Source organism: Hesperophylax consimilis, chromosome 6 (genome assembly GCF_061612785.1).
Source record: "Hesperophylax consimilis isolate HC1 chromosome 6, BYU_Hcon_1.0, whole genome shotgun sequence".
NCBI lineage: Eukaryota > Metazoa > Arthropoda > Insecta > Trichoptera > Limnephilidae > Hesperophylax > Hesperophylax consimilis.
The window spans coordinates 23,722,074-23,748,920 of record NC_142841.1 but is presented as its reverse complement, the minus strand read 5'-3'; the positions used below and the strand labels follow the sequence as shown (position 1 = coordinate 23,748,920).

Genomic DNA, 26,847 nt, shown 5'->3' with positions numbered 1-26,847 from the left:
AGAACGGGCCCTAGTATGCCTCCTTGTGGAACTCCGTGTGTAATCGGCAGTGGTTTGCTAGTATAGTTATTAATTTTGACTTGTTGTGTTCTGTCGCTCATGTAACTTTTTAATAGTTGAAGTTCTTTGTCTTTGATACCCATATTTTCTAATTTTTTAAAAAGTGTTTTGTGGCATATTGAATCAAAGGCTTTAGCCAAATCTAAATATATCGCCATGCATTTAAACCCTTGATCTAAGTTGCTATGTATATAATCTATTGTACTTGCTAAAGCTTCTTTTGTGCTTCTTTTTTCTCTAAATCCATATTGTTTGTCCGAGATTAATTTGTTTTCTTCCAGGTATTTTATTATTTGGTTTTTTAATAGTCTTTCGAAAATCTTAGATAGAGAGTTTAACAAAGTGATTGGTCTATAGTTAGTTATTTCCATTTTATCTCCGGATTTATACATAGGGATTACCAGTCCTTTTTTAAGAGTATTAGGAAAGCAGGCATGTGTTATGCTAAGGTTGATTAGGTGTGTTATAGGTTTTAATATTTCATTTTTTATTATTTTAATGCAATCCGTTGTTATCTCATCTAATCCAGGAGTAATCCGGTTTTTTAATGTATTTATTATTTTGTTAATTTCCATTTCCGAACTTGTTTTTAATATAAATCTGTGTTGTGTTGGTTGGGTATCGATGTTTGATCTGTTTGTTTGTTTGATTATGATGGAGTATTGCCCTATTTGGTGCGACATTGACCGTTGGTGAATCTGACATGGTCATTTATTATATCTATATCCCCTGTTTTATCATTCATTGTCAACCACCTGCAATCTACCTTCTACGTAAGCTAAATTAAAATTTTATAATGGAAAGGAACCTTCTTACCAGATTGAATAATCAGTAATCATTCAACAAGTCATAATGAATTCTAATTTCTTAAATATTGCTATCCAAAACGCATATATTATACCTTATCGGATGGATTATTTCCTTGTGTTGGGTAAAATATGTTTGTAAGGCTGAAAGTAGTAGGGATGGAAAGAGGATGGGAAAGAGGGAGGTGAGCGAGTACCTGGCTATTCAGATATGGTCACAAAACACGTCTAAAACCATTAAAAAATATTTCAATTCTGAAATGTTGGTCTTTCAACAGGGCGATACTGAAAGAATCTACTACCTTTGAACGTGTCGCAAATATACTGTATATTATTTTTAATTAATAAATTGTGAAATAAAATAAATCAATCAAATAAAATTTAATTATTTAAGACAATATTAGCAATTTCTAAACGAAAATCTGAAACAGAAAAATCAGTAAAGAATACGGTCACATCTAGGACTGAGCTAATGGCACCCTATCCCCTTCGGTCACATTTAACTGTATCATACTTCGAATAAGAACTACCAACATTGTCTTTTTTTCACCGCAAACTTTTTAGTGGCAACTATCTTTATGTTTATGTATCTTTGGGTTCGAGTCCTAGATGTGACCGTATCCTTTTCTGATTTTTCTGTTTCAGATTTTCGTTTAGAAATCGCTAATATTGTCGTCAATAATTAAATATTACAATTTGAGGTTGGACTCAATAAGGTTATTCCGAAAAAATAAATAAAATTTACTTGCGCGCGCTAGGATTTGAACCCGCGACTTCAAGATTCGTAACCACCCAACCGATTATTTGTTTAAGAAATAATGTCGATATTTGTATATGTTTAATTGATTTCATCCGAAGTAAAATACAGTTCGGACACGCAGACGCGCCCATAACGCACTGCTATCGGTTTAAATCTACAGTGGATGCGTCTACGCAAAATATTGAATCTAATTTTTTTATGCAGGTGGTTTTAAGTAAGAGTAATGAAAACGGTTATTCGGCAGGTGTTACCAGTGATATACGCTGCTCTAGATTGGTGGGTACACGCGGTTCCTAAATGAATCTATTTTGTCAGTAGGAAAGTGGCCCTAATTGCGAAACAATCTTTTCATCTGATGTTATAATTCTGCATGGTGATCTTTGGGTGTTTCGAAAACATTATGATTTTTATGAACATTTGTATCCGACATCACGATAAAACATTCCCCATTTACTAAAAGTTAAACAGGTAACCTATTGTGGTTTGGTAATAAGTTGGGTTTTCAAGCGATATATGGCACCAGTCATAAAGCTTACCCCAGAGTCCGACAGATGTCGCTAGAGTGTAGCAATTGCCTGTGGGATATTATTGCCAGACAACAAGCTTCTAGAAACAGAGAATTACCAACCCTCGGGTAATGAACAGTGTAGCTAAATCCAGACTTATTTATCGTAACGTAAATAAAAGCAATTATAGTAAAGAACCTTTTACTTTTCACAAGAGTTCCCAACACTAAATCTGCAAGTAAAGCAGAGATATAACATCTGTCTATTCGTTGGGATTATAAATGTTTGAAGAGATTCTTAATAAATTTGCAATGTTTTGTATCAGTAAGTTTTCTCCGTGTATGTAACATGCGCGGATTTTCTTCTCTGAGATTTCTAGACCATCGCAATTATTTCCAGCCCGCAACCGACAACCCGTTATTGCCGTTACAGGCTATAAAATATAATACAATGAAAACTATTAAAAATAGTAATTTCGTGGGTTAATTTTATCTAAGATCATCTCACAAATTAACATCATAATAATTTATGATGAGTTGTGACGGATCTAATTGAATTATGCTTTGAAGTAATTCCACCGTGTTTTTATGTCGTCTTCGCCCAGGGGTAGGTATTTAAAAATAAATTTGTCAGCATCAAAATACTGTGGAATTTCCGAGAACAATTTCTGTGATCTAATGCTAAATATACAAAAGTCGAAAAAGAAAAAGGGCTTACTGGTGTCAAAATTTACTATTTTTATATTATCAATATGGCATTCTGCCAGCGTCCTTGAGACAAAAAAAACCACACTATAAAAATAGTTAATAGTCCAATTATTATTTTTGTAAAAATCACATTGGTCTTGTCGTTCGGGAGTTATCCCGTACCTTTTGCGTTATCTAAATCGGCGTTTAATCGGTCGCGTGTAATTAAATCATCAGAACTTCTTTGGTGTCTTGATTCTTCTCATCCAATCCATCTTCATCAGAACTCATGTTATGTACATTACATACAGAGATGTGCTTTATGTCAAATAAATCCATTTCAAATGGAAATGCAAAATGGTATTTTCCATTTTGCATTTTAAATGTTTTTCTAAAAACCATTTTGCATTTCGCATTTTAAATGCTTTTCTCAATGCATTTTCCATTTTAAATGCTTTTTGCAACATTCTTCCTACTATCTCCACTCATCTTTTTTTCATAAGCCCCAAATATCAGTCGGTCCCCAACCTCGCTATGAGAGATAATTTACATTTGTCAAGTTGCTTCCTGGTAGGAGCCCTGGCAATTGAGTGATACCATTTCAAAAAATACTGATTCAAATAGGTACTGAACATGGGACAATAATATTCAATGTTAGATAGCAGTTTCTATGTTTTTACGTTGGCAACATTAGTACCGCGCAATTTTTTTGTGGTTTCATAATCTGTAGTCGTGGTGTTTTTGGATTTACCATTTTTTTTTTGGTTTTAGGCATTTCACCCTGAAAAGAGTACTTTGTGCCGCATTGATGTCCATTATTAAATGACAAAATTGTATAATTATTTTAATTGTTTGACCTGAGAAACCATTTTGACAATAGGTATTTTGCATTTGAAATGCTTTTCTAAAACCCATTTTGCATTTTCAAATGGAAAATTTTTGACCCATTTCCATTTTGCATTTCAAATGGTTTTGGGTACCCATTTTGCACATCTCTGGTTACATACGACTGATTTAACGCTGATTAACCTATGTTAGGCTAATGCAAAAGATACATAATCACCCTACAGTGATAATCATAATAACAGGGTTATTATTTGGAATAAGGTTTTAGTATAATCCCGAGAGCTCAGCTGTAACTTCTCTCTCTGTTACATGCGATGACGCGTGACGCTTTCATTTGAGGTTACAGTGAATATTTTGCGGAATGCCTTTAACCATATCTTTGGTACTGTTTAAATGGATACTGTTGATTTATGCCAAAGAATTTCACTCAAGTGAAGTGTTCTTCAGAAGCTCTAGGTATGTACGCCTATCTAGTGCAGTTTTTTTCCAGTTGTTACAATACGCATTCAAAACCAGTAATCGCTCTCTTGCGGAGTGAAATGGAATCTGTGCCATTTTTCCCAAATAAGGAATATGTTCTGACATTGCACCTTGGACTGGTTTTACAGACAAGCACTCACACCGAGACAGGCAGCCAGTACATATTCACTGCCAAGTAAACAGTTCAGGTAAACATGGTGTATCATGTATCGTGGTAGAATCTGGTGTGCTCTGTGCGTGTAGTAGTGGAGGCTTGCCAATGAAACCTCAGAACGAATGTCGATACCGTAAGTTGCATGTTACCATCTCAATGTCAGATCATTTTCAATGTTTATTAGGTAATGTATAGGCGAAAAGGTTATGCTGCCATTTTAAGCAAATAGATTTGTCGATTCATATTAAAAATATTGACGATGTTGTTTGATTCATTGCTCAATTAACAAGGTAGGTAACGATTTCCCCGTGGAACTCCCTTTAATTTTTCCGGGACTTACATCTTGCTTCAACCATATTCACTAATTTTGAAATAAAGCTCTTTTAATTCCGACCATGAAAAGTGATTTCACTAAGTACTTTAATCACTTTGTCATACCATCACGCCATTGAAGAATCGTTTTAAGGATAACGCTTATAATATAATATTAAAAAAAACTGGAGTATGGAATAATCGCATGGGAAGCTGCAACACTATCAGCCATATATTCACTATCGAAGGCTGGGGAGAGGCCATTTCAAGCAATGTTTCAAATCTGAATGGTGGTTTTGCACCAGGGTAATACTGAGAGTATCTTTCACTACAAACCTACATTGCAATCTTTCATTGACACCTGTTAAATGATTTGGTCCTTAACTGTCTTGAAAATAAAGGGTTTCATCACATTATCAGCTTGACATAGTTAAGAACTATTAATATAGTAGTTAATATTGGTAGATTTCTTGAAACTTGTGGTTATCAAAAATATCTGCTTTGTTATTTGAGCAGTGAATAGTGTTTTAACTTCTCAATATTCGTGGAAAAGCAGAGAAATATCCTGTATTTGTGTGGCAAGCTTTAATGTAGAAAGTATCTTTCATCCTCCTTGTTGATTTTATTGATGGTTAATATGGAATAAAATATTTGGTTTATCAACTGATGCAAACATTATTTTGTGTAGTTAATTCGATCACTAGGTATGTGTATGTTCCAAATTGATCGGATGAACCTTCGACATAAGCAATTACACAGGTTTTTTGTATGGAATCGATCGTGTAATTTTAAATCTCTAAATTGGGAGGTTGAATGGTGGTTGAGGATACCAGAATACTTCGCACAATTGATTTATATAATTTAAAGTTAATTCTGCACTTTAAAAACAATTTGTTGATCTTAGGACGGGTTGTTTTTCAAAATTTGAACAATAAATCAAGTTCAATTGTGCAATTCAAGTTCTGTGAATGTACGAGTACTATTTGAGTTCTGTTATTTTTAATGATAGGCCGATTGTTTCACAATGCTTAAATATGAACAGAACTTGAATAGGACTTTCACAGAAATTTTAAATTATCTTTGAAATTTTATGAATTGCTCAAATCTAAATATCTCAGTAATGCAAAAAATAAAAGTTGATTGGTTCATACAACTGACAAAAAAGGATGAAAAAAGCGCAATTTAAGTTGAACGCTGAAATACAATGTGCATAGTTAATTATTTTTCTTCTGCACTTTCATTTCTTGTCAGTGAACAGGTTATATCACGCATCAACCTATTGCTAACACAGAGTGCAATGATTTACGAGGAAAGTGAAGAAAATGTGGAGAAAATTACAGAGTTGTACTTTTATCTAGACTTTCCAGTAATGCTAATAAATGCTACTTGTCGGTAGCTTAACGTCAGAGTAGGCTACAAACTCAACTTTACGTGTCCAGCTCACTGATATAGGCCATTAGAATTTTAATAACTTAATTTAATGATATCGATATTATTTATATAGTCGTGGAGAAACTGCACCGCTTTCCATGTCGTTGTCTGTCAGCTGGGAGAGAAATCTTACAGATTGAAAAGTCTATAACAAGAAACAATTAATTTTATCGACCACTATAAATTAACATCGTAAATTATTATTAATAATACCCACTTCCACCAAGACTGCTCCCAAATTTATTATGTCTTTAGATAAATATGTTTTATAGATTTTTTATTACCTTTCTGCAAGATGCTTGGTAATTTCAACATTATTTTATTTAATCTAATAAATTGTTTTGTATAAGATTTTATATCCTAAATCTTAACTTTATTAATAATAATAATTGTTTTATGGGTATTTCGGAAGCTCCTAGTACAAGCAGGAAACTGCAGAATCTACATTACTTATAGAACCCAAAAAAACATATTTTTTCGATCTGTTAATTTCGGTTTACATTTTTTTCGGTTAGTTTTTCGGTCAATAATGTGTTAAAAAACTTTTGGAGCCATGTATACGCTTCTACGAATTGTAAACCAGAATTTAAAAGCTGATATTAACCTTTACCGACCATTTTTTATTCAAATTTTTATCTAAGGAATTCCAATTTTCTTTAAAAAGAAAGCTCAAATTAAAAAGATTCATTATGCTTAATTTTTTTTAATGATAAAATAATGTTTATAAGACAAGGTTTTATGCATAGCACAAAGGAAAACAAATTATTATAAGCAATAATTAGTCGCCTGAAATATCAATACAAATTGAAAATATCTCCCGAGTAAAAATAAATGCCGCCGTTTTGCCGACTAATTATTGCTTATAATAATTCGTTATCCATAATACTTAAGACTCACCAGTTTCCCGCTTGTACTACAAGTTTCCAGATACCGTGTATTAATGTGTCTAAATTATTCGTGAATAAATTTGGGTTTATGATAAATTAATAAATTGTTTTGTATAATTCGTAAGTCGAGCATTTGATGTAAATCATGAATTCATTAATTTATTGATGCTTCTTTTGTCAAAATTAGCATCATACGAGTACCTAAAACCCACGGTATTGCTTCGGTGGTATTATTTACTACTGTGCTACGGTGCTGGGTGATGTAAAAACATTGATTTACAGTGCTAGCTGGTAGCACTGATAAACAACGCGTGAAAATGTATTTGTCACGGAACACAAAAAGTGCATAGTTAATACGTATCTTATCACCATGTGAATAGATTATATGAGTTAACTTGTTGTACTTACATATTAAGGATAAAGAAAAAGGCAACCCTCTAAGCCAAAATTGAAATTATTTAAATTAATTATTAAAATTTTATCTTGTAAGGAGATTGCGTGAATTATCCTCAAATAAGCGTTGAAATACCAATTGTTTTCGGATCGTAAAAAACTTTTTCAAAAGGTTCCAAAGATAAAATTTACCATTTACCATAGTAAATGATATCTTTGGAACCTTTGTTTTACATTTTGGAATGCATAAATCAATAATGTTTTCTTAAATATAAAGTTTTTTACGATCCGACCAAAAACCATTGGTATTTCAACGCTTATTTGAGGATAATTCACGCAATCTGCTTACAAGATAAAATTTTAATCATTTTTTGTTTTTAATGAGTTTTTATTATTCACAATGTACATTTGTTACGTATATATAAATTTATACGTAACAAATGTACATTGTGAATAATAAAAACTCATTAAAAACAAAAAATGTCTAGAAATTGTTACATAGTGAATGCCAAAGAAATACAAAAAATTAAAATTTTAATAATTAATTTAAATAATTTCAACAGACACCGAGATTGAATGTTAGCGTAAAATATTAACTTAGGTGTGATGAAAACGGGAAGTGTTGGTAATTCAATTTAATGATCAAAGTGCCCATTTGTTAATCTTGTTAATTATGACTACATTTCAGAACAATATTACTCTTTGATATTATGGACATTGTTTGATCGTAAAAGGGCACAGATACGGATGATGGAAGGATATGGTCTGCTCAAGAATAATAAATGTGTTATAGTATGTCCTAAAAGGGCAGAATTGTAGAACCTTAGATTGTGTCTCGGAGCGTGAAGAAATGTTGGGGTTCATGTCTCAGACTAATGGACTTGAAGAAAATGAGATATTATTATTCAGAGTTGATGGTTTCCTCAAGTAAAATATTAGATTAATATAACAAAATAACCCTTGAATATAACGTAAATAATTCTCATTTCAAATCAGTAACAAATCAAATGATTTTTTTAAATGTTGCTCTATATTCCAATTGAAAATGTATTTTCTTTACACTGTGTTATAGAAACAGCTTTCATTTGTAGAACTTTTATTTTATTAATTTCACTCTAAACAATATTTTTGTTACAGAGTTCTTGCTGTAAGTAATGTCATTCTTGCTGTGAGTGATGTTGTTCTTGCTGTGAGTGATGTTGTTCTTGCTGTGAGTGATGTTATTCTTGCTGTGAGTCATGTTGTTCTTGCTGTGAGTGATGTTGTTCTTGCTATGAGTGATGTTATTCGTTTAAAATGATTCGAATCATTGTAAATATCATTAGAAAGTGTATTAGTTTTTTTCCAGAAGGATGTCGAAAAATTTATTTGATACATTTAGTTTGATTCATATCCAGTTCTACGGAGAATTGTAATGATTTTTTTAAACTTAATTCATGATCGAATCGATGGGTTCGTTTCAAGTCCATTAGAAATATAAGAATTTACAAACAAATTTATAAAGTGAAAATATGTGAGTAATTAGAGATCTGTGCAAACTTCACTCGAATGTATACATTCATTTTCGTATTACGATTCCATTAAAAATATCAATTAATTATAACATCATAAATTCTGATGTGAACGTGAATTAAAATCGAATCAATTCTTAACTCCAGATGAACAGAACTTTTTTTTCCAAAAATAACGTAATAATATTATGATATGGTAAAGAAAGCTGTTTGGAAGTAGATGGCTACCATCGAAGAAATGCAAATATTTTTTGTGTCGATGTATTTTTGGAATGGAATTCTCCGGCGTGACGATTGGTTTTTCAATTTACCTGCGTATTAACAATGCAAAAAGATGATACTAAAATCTATTTATGTTCAATTGGCGTATCTAAAGCGTACGAGAATAGGTGTTTTGCGCACGACTCTTAAGATCCAGGCATTTTGTGCAACAAATTAATTTCACACGCAGAAATACAATATAATAATTACGAAGGGAAACAATTAGGTAATAAATTAATACCTTTTCTTGTAAACCATCTAATGAATTTAGTAAAAAAAACTAGCTGGCATATCTAACTTGTTCCGAAGAACTAGCTAGCATGCCTAAATTGTTCCGAGGAACTAGCTAGCATGCCTAAATTGTTCCGAGGAACTAGTCCGCTTGCCCAACTTGTTCCGATCAAATGAATTTAGTTGAAGGAACTAGCTAGAATGCCTAACTTGTTCCGAGGAAGAAAATAATTTTATGGAAACCAAGATATGTACCATTCACATGATAAAAATAAAATTAGTTGTTTAAGGCATATAAGTTTTATTTTATACCCGTTAGATTTGTAGGTAAATAACTAAGATTCAATACTTTTCCCGTCTTTTTCCCATATTTGCGCATGCGAATTATTAATACCAATTTTGTAATAAAGTGTAATTACATGAAATTATCAATAGGTACGTAAGATATATTTGGTCGGTGACGGTAATGCATTCATTTAGTTCCAGCGAAATGCAAGTTACCATAAATTAAAGCGAACTTTTAATTTACCAACTAAACAACTGCAGATCCGGGAAACATCACAGATCTTCTGAATTCTTGATTCTTGACAAATAAATTACAATTTTTGAAAAAATAAAATATTTTACTATTGGTAAGTACCTTATCGCTTATCTGAACTCTTCACACAATTGTACACAATTTTGAAAATGAGACAAATTCGAAGCAAATTTGAGTTAATTGAACCAGATCTCCCGTGGACAAATAACCACAAATAGACAAACGAATTTAGTCGGTATAAACTGAATAGTTTTTATGGCGTTATGCAGGTTTTAAAGAAAGGCAGATATTCCTGGATTAGGAATAACCTGACAATATTTAGATAATCTATATCACTAAGCGGAAAATGTTGCTTGTGTCGTGATGGAGGACTTAGCCAGCCGAGGAATTGAACGCACGACGCCTGGGTGGGATCCAAACGCCACTCCAACTCAGCCACTGACATACCTATTGTCAATAATATATTGTCTACCAATAAATATTAGAAATATAAAATTTTAAAAATTAAAGACACGGGTAGTAAACTATTGTTCGTAAGAAAACAAATGACACATTTTAAAATTAAAATTTAAGGATGTTAAATTAAATATTATAGAATTTGACAAAAAACTTATTATAAAGACAGAGATAATAATATTTTAGATTCTTACCCATGACTTGTCATAATGCTCGTCATTTTGATACCTCTTAGAGAACAATTAATTTCACAGACACCTTTATAAAATAATTATGTTGATATCACAGTGTACAATCCTGTCGTGAAGTTGACCGATCACTCAAAGTTGCGTGTATTTAAACTATTAAACGTGGGATGTAAACTCCCGGTTAGTTAAAGTCGATAACGACGGTTTGATTTTAACGTGTAACGGTAGATTAGTTATCCGGGTAACATAAGCTGTAGAAGGTTGTTGGTTTGAATACGTCGAGTGTCGCCGCGCTGGTCAAGAGTAACTGACCACTGAAGGTAAGTGTCCAGTGCAGTACACTGGTACGGAGGTACAGTAACCGAAGTCTGTCGGCGTGTTGGGTAGTTGGACTGTGCGGAGGAACTGGTATTAACGGAGGACCTTTAGCGGAGTAGGAGAGTGTGACCAAATAAGAAACAGAAATATCAAATGCCGCTGTACGGCTGCATGACGCAGGGGCGTGCCGATCGAAATACAACAGGAATGGAAATAAACTAATGCCGCACTTATTGTTGAAATTTTGATGTGTCACATAAGAAAAACTTTCGGCGAGTTACTATGAATATGTTTCCAATTTTAGAATTTGCCAGCAGAATCTTCTGATGTGCACATAAAAACAGTATATTCCTGGATTTTTAATTTTACAAATTTCTTTTAACTTCCGATTTTATTGTCCGGGTTAAGTCTTCTCCATAGGAAAAACTAAACCCTTCCACACACTTTTCCATAAATGATCATCTAGTCAATCAACATTATGTAAGTGCATTATATAAGCAAAATAAATACAAAACAATACAAGAACAACACGTCAACTCACCAGAGATCAAATGGGAAAATAATTCAACGACTCCAGATATTTTCATACCAGAGGGATCGGCTCGGTAGAACTAGATATAGTTCTATTTATTTTTTCTTTATTTTATTATTTAAATAAAAATAATTTGTTCTGCTGTCTAATTATTATTGCCAGTAAGAGCTGTTTCGCTTTCCAAAGGCATTATCAACAACATTATCCACACATTTTTTTTCAACTGTTTTTTTTAAATTAAAGAATTATTAAATATTAATAAAAATAAAAATCTACAAAAAAATACATATTGATGGGTTTTATGATGATTTAAAAAGCTGCAAGACTCTTAGTTGTTTGCAAGATGGAAATAGAACAAGACAATTTAATACAACGCAATACAAAGAATCCACGAAAATTGTGTGATTGAACGAGAGAATCTTAAATTAAAATGTTTTTGTAAAATCAAAAAATATCGACAATAACACTTAGTGCTACATAATTAATAAAAAAATATATTAATATTTTTTCTACGTCACTGGAGCAATTACTTTCCTATGGCTCACGGTGATAAAGCAGAGAATGGTAAAACGTAAATAGTTTTAAGAATGACAATAATCTACTGTGGGAGAGAAATTCTGTTAGACACAATATTAATTATAAATCTTCACCGAGTAGCGTAATAATTATTTTAATTGGCAGTAATAAATATTGAAAGCGATGCGGGAGAAGAATAGGACAATTAGTGGCAGAGTTAAATGTCACTCAACTGTTTAACAAGTGTGACGCTTCACGCTTTCCTCTTTGTCGAACCGATGTACGAACGATGAGTGATGCTTTGTTACTTTATGCAAACTTCATCAGAACTCTAACTTATAAAATTAAAAGCAAAAAATAAACCCACATACGTTGATGTATTATGTTTAGAAGAAACATGAAGCGAAATGTAGGTTCCACTTTATTTACCTCCAACTCACATAACGCTAACTAAAACTACCGAATCCGATAGTTTTAGTTAGCGTTTTCGCATTCTAATAGTGCAACACGTTTAGTCGTGATATTCGTATGTAATAGCTCCTCTAATTGTATGGCTACATGCCCCCATACAACAATACTCAGGCATATTCTTTTAAAATGTAATATCTCCGCTTTGCAATAAAATCTAAATTACTGGAATATTTCTGAACATAGCCGAAAACTAAAAACTGTTTTTGAAGGGTAATAAAATGTTCTTTCAACTTTTATTATTAGAAATAAACATATAACTTTTGAAATATTAAATTTTTAAATGCAAACATAAAAAGTTTTATAAACGGCTCATCTTACGTTTTTTTTTCACAAAAATTACAAAAAATGAAAATACAGCGTATTAGACAAATTTATTTTAAACTTTAAAGTCACCTCAATTTTTGTCATTAAATGTAAAAATAATTAATAAAAAATCAAGAAAATTTCAAAGAGGTTTATATTTTTAATTCTTCTGTGGTTTTCTTTTAGATTTGAATAAGAAGGGTGGTGTTTTCTTTTTCTAACACCGTTTAGATCATATTTATCACGGTGACCGGATCGTCAAAATGATAATTCATCACATCTTTAAAAAGTTATATCAAGTCATGGAAAGAGATGAAACAAAAACTTTATTAACTGAGTTAAGTAGGTTAGGTTAGGTTAAATTAAAAAATATCGTTCTTAATGACTTTATATCACTTTTAAAAAGTGTGTTGAATAGTCACTGTGTTGAGTTAGCATGGAACCGATTTATTTATTGAAATGGTTTACGATGGCCCTGCATGTACAAAATGAAGCTTTTGAAGTCCGCTAAATTTAAAAATAAAGACAAATATTCCCGGGTTACGAATAACCTGACAGTATTTGAAAATCTCCTACTACCACCAGAGTAAGCGGAAAGTGTTGTGATCGAAGACTTAGCCAGCCGATAAATTGAACACACTACGCCTGGGTGGGACCCAAACGCGATGTCAACTTAATCACCGACCGGTCGAGCATTCAAAAAATTCTTTCTTTTTTTCTCGCTAAGTTATAAAATATACAAATATATAATACGTAAAGGTCTATTTAACGGGAGTAAAAACAAAAATAAATAAAATTTCGAAATTCGGCGATTTTTTCAATTTATATAGGTATTTGAAGCTAATAATTATTGCTTAAAAATAATACGATATCATAATTCGCTTAGGTATAATTTTGGAATTTTTTCGATCCTAAAGACTTGTGAGATAAATTTTTCGAGTATTTTTAAAATTTCTCTTCCTTTTTCCCACGCGGAAATGACAAGCATCATTTAACCGAATTGCTCATGAAAAGTCTCAACAGTCGAAATGTAAATTGAACGTGACAAGCAACAAAATATTTGACACTCCTTTGTGACTAAAACGTGTTGAAAATAATGTCACTAATGTAATAGACTAATTTAAAATTTCCGCGTAAAAATTGAAATATTATTAGTTTTATATGGCAGGAAACTTTCGATACCTGCCAACACAAAGAAATTAAAATGGAAGCATTGGTCAACAAATTAAAATACTCTTTGAAATACAGGGTTTTCCAATAAGATGTGTTATTTTGATATTCAATCGTAAAAGATCAATGGTTTCGTTGCTTGTGTGGTACGAATCGCCGTCTTGTTGAAAGTAAACGTTGTCCAGATCAATACCATCCAATTCCGGCCATAAAAAATCATTAATCATCTCTGGATAGCGCAATCCATTCACCGCAACTGTTGCTCCAGCCTCATTAATGACTCCGCCGGACCATAAACCGCACCAAGCAGTCACACGTTGAGGGTAGAGAGGCTTTTCAACAATAACTCTTGGGTTTTCCGAGTCCCAGATGCGACAATTTTGCTTGTTGACGAAGCCAACGAGGTGGAAATGGGCCTCATCACTCAAGATGATTTGCATTTGATTAACTCAAGTGAATTTTAATACTTTCAACGCGTTGTTGAAGCGTGAATCGTTCCATTTTTAATTAATGGCGTAGTTTTGACTCGTCAAACGTCAAAAAATTATAGCTTCAAAAGTAACATCTACCGAAATAGCGGGCTATTCAAAATAACACCTCTTATTGGAAAACCCTGTACATTGTTTAAGAACATTGAGAATATCTTTGAGATGAGATAGATTTTAATTGGGGTAGTTATTTTAGTGGGTTGTCTTTTCGTCTAACTGGAAAATTTGATATCCATACCAAAAATTATTATTTTAATAGACAGGCCCTTTGCGTTGACTGTACTCGAACCTATCCAACCCTATTTAAATGTATTTTTATCACATTGTTTTATCCCCTTCGAGCCCTATGTCAATACTATATTGAAAAAATCCGTCATAAATGGTCAGTAAGCGTTTTTTGATTGATAGTAATTTAACGCATGACGATAGACAAATTTGAAAGCGGTCTCAATTGTATCAGATAAGCTTCGGATGACTGTCAATATAAACAACCTTTCTAATAATGTCATTCGTTACGCAAAATTACTGGCTTATTTGGAGTTGAACTAACGAAGCTATTAGAATTGAAAGAAATCGTATATGCGGCGAGTTGAATCCGTTCTGGCCAATGGCTAAGCTATCGATTTAAGTTGATTGAGAGTGGTTGTGTAGAGATTTTCGGCCATAATCTACTACTGCTTATCTGTTTTGGTTTTTCATATCAATATCAGCAATCGTGCGGATAGTCCTCTCTGATGGGTCTGCGAGCTTTGTAAAAGTGCGTTTAGTGCTTTTGTTGCATTTTGTCGGTCATCGCAGTGTGATTTAGGTGCATTAGTAACACTGCACAGAAAACTTCACTAGCGGGATGTGGTCAATGAAGGTTTATCGGTAAAAACTCACTGAGCACTACACTCTAGTGGGTGTTCATTAGAGGTTTATCAGTTGTAACTTTCTGATCACTTAAATAGTAGAATTTTTTCAATGAAGGTTCACTGAGCACTTCCCTAGTGGGATATGAGCACTGGAATAGTGGGATGTGTAAAATGATGGAGCTCTTCGATTCTACCAATGGTCCTCGCAATGAAGTATCAGCTTTATAGGTCACTAGAAGCACCACTATACTGCTAGTTGAAATAACGGCAGACAGGCGCCATGATGTGAACCTACATTCACAGCAAAACAGAAGGTTCAATTCCCGAAGGTGACTCATTCATTTTTGTAGTATTTATCATGAAAAAGCTCCGAGATATTTTATTATATTTTCATTCAACCAGAATGAAGAAATGTCATGTTCAGGTTCGTATATTTCAAAACTATTAAGCTAAAACAAATATGTAAATTAAATTATATATTTTTTATTTAAACTATTTTATGACAGATTAATCACACATTTACAGGACAAAATTTCTTATTTTACCATTATTGACATTTGGGAAGATAGGAATGCAAAAAAGTTTTAGGGTTATTTAAAGATGAATTAAATGCACCAGATCTACTATTTTAGAAATTTCTTTAAATAACAATATTTCTCTTATCATGTTACGCTGCGCTAGAATATTTGTTCTGCTGTGTGGTATTTTGAACAAGACGTTGTTTTCAGGCTCGTAAAATATGCCATAGCATTCTAAGAGGAATGGGCAATTATATATACAATAGATTTCTGATTAGGGAAGTTATCAGAGGAATGTTGATGTTTTAGATTGAATTGGTGATTGCGTTTCATACACGGAGAATGATGATCCTGTTAAAAAAGTGATAACATGCCAATTTCCTGATAAAATATTAGTCATTCAGAATATATCGAAAACACGTGTTTATTTTCTAATAAATTTCATGACAGAATGCGAATGTCAATATCAATTAGTATTTATATGAACATGGATTCCACCGTCCTCATAAAACATTAGCTTTTAACTAGAAACTCTATTAATTCATTTGCTAAAGGGCTGTAGTCCCGTTTTTAACAATAAAACGAATAATTTTAAGAGATGTTTAATACATTAGTATTTTATATTAGTAAGTTTTTTCCGTATATATTTAGTTCCCACTACTACAAAGAACGAAGATGATGCCGTGATGTCGACTGCCGCTGCTGATGTTACATGATACAGTTAATTGCGGAAATATGCAATGAAAGTGAAATATCATCGTTTAGAAGTAGCATTGGTGTGTGCATGACACACTGGGCACGGGGCACGGGGCACGGGGCACGGGGCACGGGCAGTGGCTCAGAGGGAAATGTCGGCTGCCGGCTGATAGCCGAGAGATGTTCACGCCGCTCCCGACTTCCTCCAGGAATTCCCGCCCAAAATAAACAGATATTGGCGCCAAAATATTATTCAGACCGACATTCGCAGACATCTTCAGGTGAGTTATACGGAGAGTTATAGATTCCGTAGACAAAAAAATTAAACAACACTGTTTCTTTGATACAATAGAAAGTGTTAACGTTATTAAATATCTAGGAGTATTTACAAAGATAACTTTAAGTTTAAGCATCAAATTGGAAAATCTTGCAAAAAGGAAAAAAAACTAACATACATATTTTATGCTTTAAGAAATGTTTTGAATCAAATAAATTTAAGAAAAAAAGATATTTAGGACTGTGTAACTCCATCCTAAACTACGGTATTATTGGCCAGGGGCTAATAATTGACCCATTACTGAAGACACAGATAGCGGTGATTAGAATCTACATAGTAAAATATTTAAATCGAACACATGTCAAACTAGAAGCCGCTGCAGAAATGATTTGACAATCCCAGTGAGTGTTACTACATTGTACCAAAAAACACACACCCATCTTGGACACAAATATACAAAAAACACTCCACGAGGTAAGAATTATCATCCTTCAGCAAAAAAAAATCCATATGGCTTATTGACCTGGAAAGAAAGGAGTCCGAGAAACTGCTGAAAACGTAACGTAATTAACATTTTTATTTCTTCTTTTTTTTCTTTTTTCTTTTTTCTAAGGTCGCAAATTAGGGATGTAAGACACGTATAGCTCAACTCAATATTTTCATTCTCACCAAAAAAATAAAAACAGTCTGTGTAAGTCTAGTTATGAATTAATAGCGACCAGGCAAGCATAATGGTAACTTGAATTCACGTGCAACCCATATTTATAATAAATTATGTTATTATGTTTTGCATATTATATAAAATGTATTGTCAAAAAAAGTAATTAATAAATAAAAACAATTTCGGTTGTGATGTAATGTGAGTACTTAACAATCTAAAATTGATAAAAAATTAAAATTCTTTCTACTTTCAGTATTGTAACCATTCTCGGCGGTTTTATTTTTAATTTTCATATTTTTATAAGGTTTTAATTATTTTTTTACTTGGTTTTACTTTTTACTTATATTTATATTTTTTATTATATTGTGCCTATCGGAATTACCTATGTTATTACCAACCTTATTATTATTTTTATTACTTATTATATATATTATTTCAAATATGGAATGTATTGCATTGCACTACCCCTGCATACATTCTGGAATAAATTTTTATTATTATTATAATGAGCGGAAAATGTTTCTTGTGCGATGGTGGAGGACTTAGATAGAAGAGGATTGAACCCGCGACCGCGACGTCGCACAGTGGGCTGAAAATCGCCTTTCATTCATGCATTAAAATGAATCATCAACATAAAAATTTTTTTTTTTCAACTTGAGGATTTAAAAAAAAAAGCGCCACAATACGAAGTATGTCAAAAAAATACAAATAAATAGTAGTATATCTGTGTTTAAGGATAAAATGGCCAACCTTGTGATTCCAGAGATAGCCTCATTTTTAATGTCAGTGCCATACACATTTTTCTTAAAAAAATGATAATTCCTTCATTTGTACACGCAATTGCTTCGTACAAAATTTTATAGCATGGTAATGATCAGCAGAATCCATTTCTAGCCAAAAAAATACCCTTGAAAATTCAAGTCTCTATGTCTATGAAAGGCGATTTTCAACCCACTGTGCGTCGAGTTGAGAACCCGATGTTTTGGACGGCTACAAAAACAAATAACTGAAATGTCTAACGGGAGGGTTTGGGTAGTGGAATTCGAACCTTTAAGATGAATGAAATGTAACGAGGTCTATTGTCTTCTAGATATTCGTCACAGTCCCTCCAAGTCAAAGAAATGAGTGATTTACTGATAAATAAGATAAAATATTACCAATATGCCAAACCATCTATTATAAATATATGTAACACTCAATCATTATGAATCATTGTATCTGTTATATATATAATCCCCCTCAGGGCCTATGGCACCTTTGGGGATGCTGGGAAGGTAAAATATATGAGGATAGGGTAGGAATCTAGGGATCAGTATGTCTTGATTGGTAAACCAGCCTCTCCCGATCTGGCACGCCACGCAGTTGGTGGTCAGGCGCATTCTGAACACACCTCACCCGATGAACCCGGGCCCCCCTGCTAAATCACCAAACGAAGCGAAACACTTGGGGTGACCTATAGCAGAGGTGTTGGTTTTCCAATAAGTGGTCCAACGGCGGTACCCATAACCCGCCTCCCAAATCTTTAATGTTATACGTAATACTTTTTTTTTTGCAAATCTGATTTTGATTGAAATTAATTATTACATGCATTTTATTTGTCAGAATCTTATTTATCATATATGTTTGTTTTTCTGTCCGAGAGACAATACTCTTAAATGTCTCAATATTGTTTTAATATCGTCCTAAGATCTAGTGTACATTAATTTTCAAAAAGGTACAAAACGCTAGTGAGAAGCATTCTTGAATATAATTATTCTCTCTGGTCACCTTTATATGTACAACATACGAGTACATTCACTCAATATTTATAGAATGCATCATAGATTTTTAAGGCATATAAATAAAAAAATTACATATTCCAATTGACAATATAAATTAAAGCGATGTAATGTAATTACTTAAACTGTCCGAATTAAAACAGCGAAGAAAAATTGTGATATTTTATTATTATATAAAAAAAATAATTAACGGACATAAAGCCCTGGCCTGGTGAGGTACGATTAATTACCGTGTACCCAATAAATACCATAATCCAAGCTCCATTTTATGTTCTCGCACTAATTTTACATACAATTCTTGTTCACAGATGTTGTGTTGTGTGGGAATTGAAATTTACTCTTTCGACAAAATATTTAAGTCGATTAATATTACTTCCTTTAAAAAGCAAATACACATGCAGATATGCAATCCTTAACCTTATCAGTTTGTTATGTTATTGTTAATATGATTATAAGATTATTATAACCATTATGTACTTATATTTTGTATGTATACATATTTTATATCTGTGTATGTAAAAGGCCAATGAGTGTTTAAAAAAAAAACAAAATAAAACAGTGGTAGATACCGAAGGAGGTCCAGCGTAAGTAACAAGGAGAAATAATGACGTGCTAAAATAGTTTTATCGAAGAATGGATAAGTGAGTATTGGTGCGTTGCTAGATAACTATCTGATCAGCTTCTTGACCTTGCTTCTTGTCAGTTGTTTCTGTGTCCAGAAATAGTCCTCCCCCTCCCGACTACCTCCCCTCCTGTCGACACCTGCCTCTCCACGTCTCTCCCGATTAAAGTTTATAACCAAGCTTACGTTTTGGTCTATTACAATTGCAGCAGCTCTTGGCAGAATGTCTCTATTCTAGGATCTAAAAAAACCATTAGAGATTGGAAAGATTTAAATAAACCCATTTCGTTATTTTCGTATCTTTCAACCACGCTTATCCACACTTCTGAATAATCATCGATCAAAATAATGAACAGTAGGGAATACTAACCATCACGCGAAAATATAGTAAACGAAACGACTTTATAAGGCAAAAAAAGTAAATAATACGCCAATAAAGGAATACCACAAGGTTCAAGGGATGGACCCATTGTAATTCGTTATTAAAATGATTCAAGTTCATCCCAAAACTTGCTGGATCGACGGGAAAAAGACATCAGGCTGGACAAAGTGGGCAAATTTTAACCTAAAAGAGTAGAAGCAGTCTGGGAAAGCATTCAACCAACAGTTATAGATAGTTGGTAATTACGACTATGCGACGTTTACTTACCTTGGTACAAATAAGGCATGCATGCTATTTATGATTTTTTATTAGATACACTTTGCACAACCTCATTCATTGTGGCACTATGCATACAAGTGTTCATGCATTTCCAATCCATGTTATTTACGACGTTTAGTCATCATCTAACATCAATGCGATTTCCATTGCATGTAGCTTGTGTTGGATAGCTAAATTTAAACGTTTTATTTTCACCGTGATTTGATTGTTTGATGTTAACGGAATTGTACGGCAATATTATCACGTTTGAAAGCGTTTTACACAAATTGACTCGGATACATTAAAATTTTTTTCTTGCTAACAATACCATGGCAATAATCCCCCGTTTCAATGAATTGGGAGTCTGCCAAATTGAAAAGTTGTTTTAAAAAAACCTTATTTTGCCTTTATGAACAAAAAATTGTTAAACGATTAAAAAACATCAAACCACCCAATAAATCGCAGTAGCTAAGTATATCTACATGTGTTTATTTTTATTTAATCTCTACTTCTTCTAAACTTTTGATTCCGGATATACGAAAATTTACCACATATGTTACTAGATCCTACGACCCTTAAAATAATAATTAAAAACAAGAAAATGGTTTTGAAAACCAAAAACTATATTTGAAAAACTTTCATAAGATAAAATAATAAATAAATATAAGTAAAATAAATAGGACACTAAAAACCGCACGGAAGCCACAACACTATTTGAAAGCAAATATTCTATGATAGATTAAGAGATTGATTGATATAGAAAAACTTTGGAAAGTACATCCTTAAGTCCATCCTTAAGTTTACCGGCTCACTAGGAAAAAATAAATAATAATTTAGTACCTATTTGGTCACTCTCTTAAAGGGTTATAACTTTATTTTAATCAATTACAACTCGGAAGTCGCGGGTTCAAATCCAGGCGTGCGCAAGTAAATTTAATTTGATTAATTTGTGTTATTTCAAAATTTACTCATTTAAAAAAATATTTGATATGTTTGCGGAACTTTCCAGAGGGGGAGATACTCTCAGTATCGCCCACCATTCAAAATTGAAACGTTGCTTGAAATGGCTTTGGCCGTGATTGGTAACTAGATCTGAATGGCCGGGTACTTCCTTACCTTCTTGTCCCCCATCTCTTTCCCTTCTCCACTAGCTTCAGCATCACTACATACCCCAATTGGGGATTCCCTAATGTCACTCTTGTGCGATTTACATTAAAAATTAAACAAAATAAATACGCTGTCCTTGAATTTTTTCCAGTCACTGTCAAAAACCTATCACCTTCTGCTTTCTATAAACAAGGAGTAATGGTTGTTTTGAGTGCAGATTAGTGCTGTTAACCGTTATTAAATTATCATTGTCCTGAATCACATAATTATTCTGCTTATGAAAGATGTAGAAATGAACTCGAAATGTCTGAAAGGGAAAATTGCTATTTATCTCATATGTGCATCGCAGTAAAGTGACCCCAAAGACCTATATTATTTTAATCGATGCTTCCCCCTGGGAGCTTAGTCAAAATTCAATATCAATTAATATGTCACGGACGAAAATACGTTGGAATTGGACCAACTTCACATTGAAAACAATAGGACTGTATATCGCCGTCACTTCATGAATCACTCCTGCGGCTTTTGCTATTCTAACAGACCAGACATTGATTAGGAAATCATCTCAATCATCCTAATGTCTCATACCTAAATATCACTAATTAGCACGCGAGATATTGATACACGTGCCAACAACATTAAAGGATTATTTATTTGTAAAGCAGTTTATCGGCTGTACAACGAATGGCATGCACAATGCCCAATTCATATGTATCTACGTGTTTTTGTACTAAAACCACCAACGTATCGACTAACACCACACACACATTTTCTTTATGATTGCAAATATTTGAACTTCTGTGTTTTTTTTAAGAAAGACAAAATACCTGAAAATAATTGATTTATTTTTGTACCTTAAAATCTTTATTTTCGTTGCTAATATCGCTTGAGTTTCAAATTTTCCGAGCTAGTTGGACTATGATTGACCTGTGTTCAGCATGTTTTGATTATGTTTGTAAACAAATCTACTTTTTCACTTATACAAAATACGATAGTTTCTAAAAACTTGTGTATAAAATAACATTTTTCCTAGAAGTTGATTATTGCTTAAAATAATAAAATTGAGTTTCTCAGAAACAATACACAATATGTTTAGCATCTGCTTATTATACTTTCCAAGTGTATTTAGTTTTGTTCTCTTAAAAAACTGTATTAGTTATTTAAGTGCTCCACAAAAAATAATAGGCTACCAAAATACAAAGTCGACGCATATTCACATTAGCGTGAAGAGAAAACAAAGAAGTGTGTATTGCCAAAAGCTTCTTAGTCTGGATGATAAGCTTTGGAAGCTTCCTGAGTCACTCGGACTTTGTGTATTTCATCAGTTGGCAAAATACCGCACATGATGGATCTGTATTTTTACTTCACTACTGACAGATCAGATATTAGGAGAGCATGATGAACTCGACAGATGCATGCGAGACGTGTTGATGCAGCTTAGTATGTAAGGTGCTTGCGTTTTTGGCTTCATACCACAAATAAATTTGTTCATGGTAAAAGCAAAACATATTTAACGATATTGACGCACTCTGCTTTAGATCAAGGTTCAATTGCGAAGCTTTTATTAATAGCTTTTGAAGTGAATTACCTTCGCAGGCTGCGCTGCTACATTAAACTTTTAAAAACTACTAGGTACTGTTAAAATTTTCACTAAATTTTAAATTATCAAGGGTTTACAATTGTAGGGATTTATAACTATGTTAATTAGAAATTTCAACATTTTTATCTGTTTTAAACTGTACATTTTTGTCTTTGCTGATTATACCTTGAGTACACTTCTCCAACTGGAGCCCACATTACAATATTCATTAACAATATTTAAAGAATACAAAATAAATTATTACATGTTTTAAAATGGGTATTCCAGAAATTTTGTTAAACTGAACATTCTTTTAAATTAAATCGATATGCTTAAATTTTAGGACAGAAAGATTTTCACTGACTTGGTATGTAAAATTCTAGTTGATGCATTTGATAAGATGATTTGATTTCTAGATGATAATACAGATTTGCTTGCATTGATAAGATTTCGGATTCCACTACGGAATACTGGGACATTCTGGGACTAAGTGCCATATATATTCCTCACTGGGCAGAATACTTACGAAGGGAAATAATTATACCGAGTCGGTATACACATCTTCAATTTATCTCTTAACAAATACATTATGTTTCTGATGCAGTTTTGTTATGTATAATTAATAAGACATAATTTTTACTATTCATATTTAAAAGCTCCTAAAAAGGAGTTAGTAAATAAATCAATGATTGAAATAACATTAAAAAATTCCCATAAATAAATAATAGATTACGAAAAGCTTGGGTTTTGATTGACCTTTGTTTTCACAGAATTTGAAGAAAACTGTACATGCCTTGATAAGCTTTGCCTACCTTGTAAAGGTCAATCAAATTAACAAAATAACGATTTTCATATATTCACTGTGGAAAAACCTTAGGACGGGTTGTTTCGGAGAATTTGAACAATTCATCAAATTTCAACGTTAATTTCCGGGTTCTGTGAAAGTCCTATTCAAGTTCTGTTATTATATCACTGTAGGCTATTTGCTTGAAAAAACTGAGATTAAAACAGAACTTGAAAAAATCTCTCACAGAACTGGAAAATGAACGTTGAAAATTGATGAATTGTTCAAATTCTCCGAAACAACCCGTCCTTAGTCTTTTCTTCCGATTTCTATTCTTACATTGATTCATGACTTGGAGTGCTTTAGATCCTTGAACCTGTGCACTGAAAAGTGGTGTATATATCAATATTTAGACTCACCCAACTGCTCCGTTGTTCAGAACCTTTGTCTGCTTGCTGAGGGTGTCCTGGATATTCTGCTGGGAATACAGTCCAATTGGAGAATTGAACTGTTTGTTCACCATACGAGGGCCGGAAGCCATTTTGTATTCCTCGAGTTCGTCTTTGTTCTGAGAAAAATTTTAAAAATCTGGTAAGTTAAAGTTCCAAATTGAGGTTATGAGCATTACAGTCAAAGAACTTGAAAATTTCCCACAAATCTTTGTGTCAGTAATTGATTTCACGAATTAAACCCACATCTTAATCAGAATGAGTTCGGAATCTCACGCCAATTTGTTTTACGAACGTTTTATGGTTAACAATATAAAGTAAATTAATCACGAATTTATAATGGAAATTATCTAAATTTAACGATTTCCAATTGCCATTGTTATTTTAAGTGTGTTATGACTGCCAGGAAATTAAATGGCCCATTATCATCCCCATTGTCGTGTATTTTCGTGCATTTATCGAAGTGATTTAAATTCACAGTAATCTACTGGAACTATTTTGGACATCCCTGAGTGGGTCATTTGGAATTCCTCTAACATAACACTCTTTCCTCGAGTGTTATTTTCTACGAGTGCCGAAATACATCTAACGTGGAAATAAGCAAAGGCGGCTCGTCGCTATTTTTCACTTTTGTTTTTTAATAAATATTTCATGTAACTGTATTTTATACCTCTGGATTTAAAAACGTGAACTAATTTTTTTTCTCGATATTCAAATTTAATAACTGCTGTTTGATTTTTTGATTTACATTAACACCACACAGGAGGCTCTGAGGAAAATAGTTTCCCTCAGGGCCTATGTCATCTTTGGGGATGCTGTGGAGGAAGGAGTAAACGCAGCTCTTGAAGGGATCCATTTTGCAGGAGAGAAGAAACACAGAGGCCGGAAAATCGTTACACAGCCGAGCTGTATAACGAAGATAATTACAAGGAGAAAAATGAGTATTGAAAATTTACTAAGAATCTCTTCAAATTGTTGGTAAACCGGTAAAAACAGGATTGCATGCCGTTTCCCTATAAACTTTTAGTAAATTCCTAATATATTGGAACACGTGTTCGTGCATCTGCTTTTGTCTTGATAATATAAAATGACGAAATGCGAAAATATTAGGATTTTTATGAACACGTGTTCCGACATCGTGATATTCATATTTAACTAAAAATTTATTAGGAAACCTATTAATTTATTCGTAAAGGTCCTGCTATCCAATTTTTAATCGCGTTACCAATAATTTGAAGTGTTTCTTAATACATAAGCAATACATATTTTTCTACATGTGGTAGAAATGTTCTTATGTGACAAATTAATTTATTCCCCGACTATGTACCGGTGCCGAAGGGATCAATGACGCTAGTTCCTTGGAGCATCTTCCATTGAAATACCGGTAGAAAAAAGACAGTATTCTCACCTGACACCTGTCAATCTATGAAACGAACCGCTCAACGGTTTTTTTCAAGTATTTTGTAGCTTCAAACAAGTCAAGGGTTTTTTCAAGTATATTGTAGCTTCAAACAAGTCAAGGGTTTTTCAAGTATTTTGTATCTTTAAACAAGTTAAAGGTTTTTTTCAAGTATTTTGTAGCTTCAAACAAGTCAAGGGTTTTTTCAAGTATATTGTAGCTTCAAACAATTCAAGGGTTTTTCAAGTATTTTGTATCTTTCAACAAGTTAAGGGTTTTTTTCAAGTATTTTGTAGCTTCAAACAAGTCAAGGGTTTTTCAAGTATTTTGTAGCTTCAAACAATTTAAGGGTTTTTTCAAGTATTTTGTAGCTTCAAACAAGTTAAGAGTTTTTTTCAAGTATTTTGGAGCTCCAGACCAGAGCTCTAGAGCTTGGAGGTGTTTGCCAAATTCAACCTTGCACGGAGAAAACTGACTGACATAAAATATTTATTAAAAATCTCTTCAAATTAATAGAAATCCAGTTAAAAAAGGGACTGCGGGCCCTTAACGAATGAATTGATAGGTTTCAAACATTATATTAGGGCATCAGGAAAAATGCAGGTGCATGAAGACGTATTCTGCTATATTATGAATGTCCTTAAAGTTTAAAGACAGAAAACGGCCCAAAATTGCCGTTCTTAACCGGATTTTAATAAATCAGCAATACTCATTTTTCTTCGTGTGGGATGCACTTAAAATTTGCAAAGTGCGCCCAGCTTTTAAGAAACTTAAGTTGACTATTACTACGATGAAGCCCCTGTGGTTGAACTGTTACTTATTTGTTAGTTATACGTTGCTTACTTAAATAGTTTAGCAAAAGTATTTGACTTGTTATGAGTGTGTTAAACTTTTATAATATTACCCACGTGTTATATTTGTATGAATATGGTTATTATCAATTTATTGTAAAACGCAAACAGTTGATAATTCATATAAATGATATATTAATTGTTGCCTCAATTTCAATGAAACTAATAAACACAAATTTACAGAAATCGGAAAGTTTATTTTAGTATATAAATTATTCATGTATCAGTAATATCTTTCAGAATCAATTGGGTGATTTAATAATAGTATATAATCGTACGAAGCGAATCAAAAAAATAATGACCAGGAATAAAAATAAAACAAATATTT

General features: G+C 32.7%; 1 protein-coding gene across 5 annotated transcripts in view; it reads right to left on the bottom strand.

Annotated features, from left to right (window-relative positions):
* Window positions 1-26,847, bottom strand: part of LOC149423098 (uncharacterized) — a 44,516-nt gene that overhangs the window by 15,430 nt on the left and 2,239 nt on the right. For 3 of the 5 annotated variants that reach the window (XM_089632469.1, XM_089632470.1, XM_089632472.1), the window contains exon 2: window positions 24,240-24,388. In XM_089632469.1, coding sequence (XP_089488595.1) covers window positions 24,240-24,361 — 122 coding nt within the window. In that variant the 5' untranslated portion in view covers window positions 24,362-24,388. Of the gene's footprint in view, window positions 1-10,512; window positions 10,925-24,239; window positions 24,389-26,847 lie in introns of those variants that run through there. The other 2 variants (XM_089632471.1, XM_089632473.1) reach the window with 2 other exon arrangements.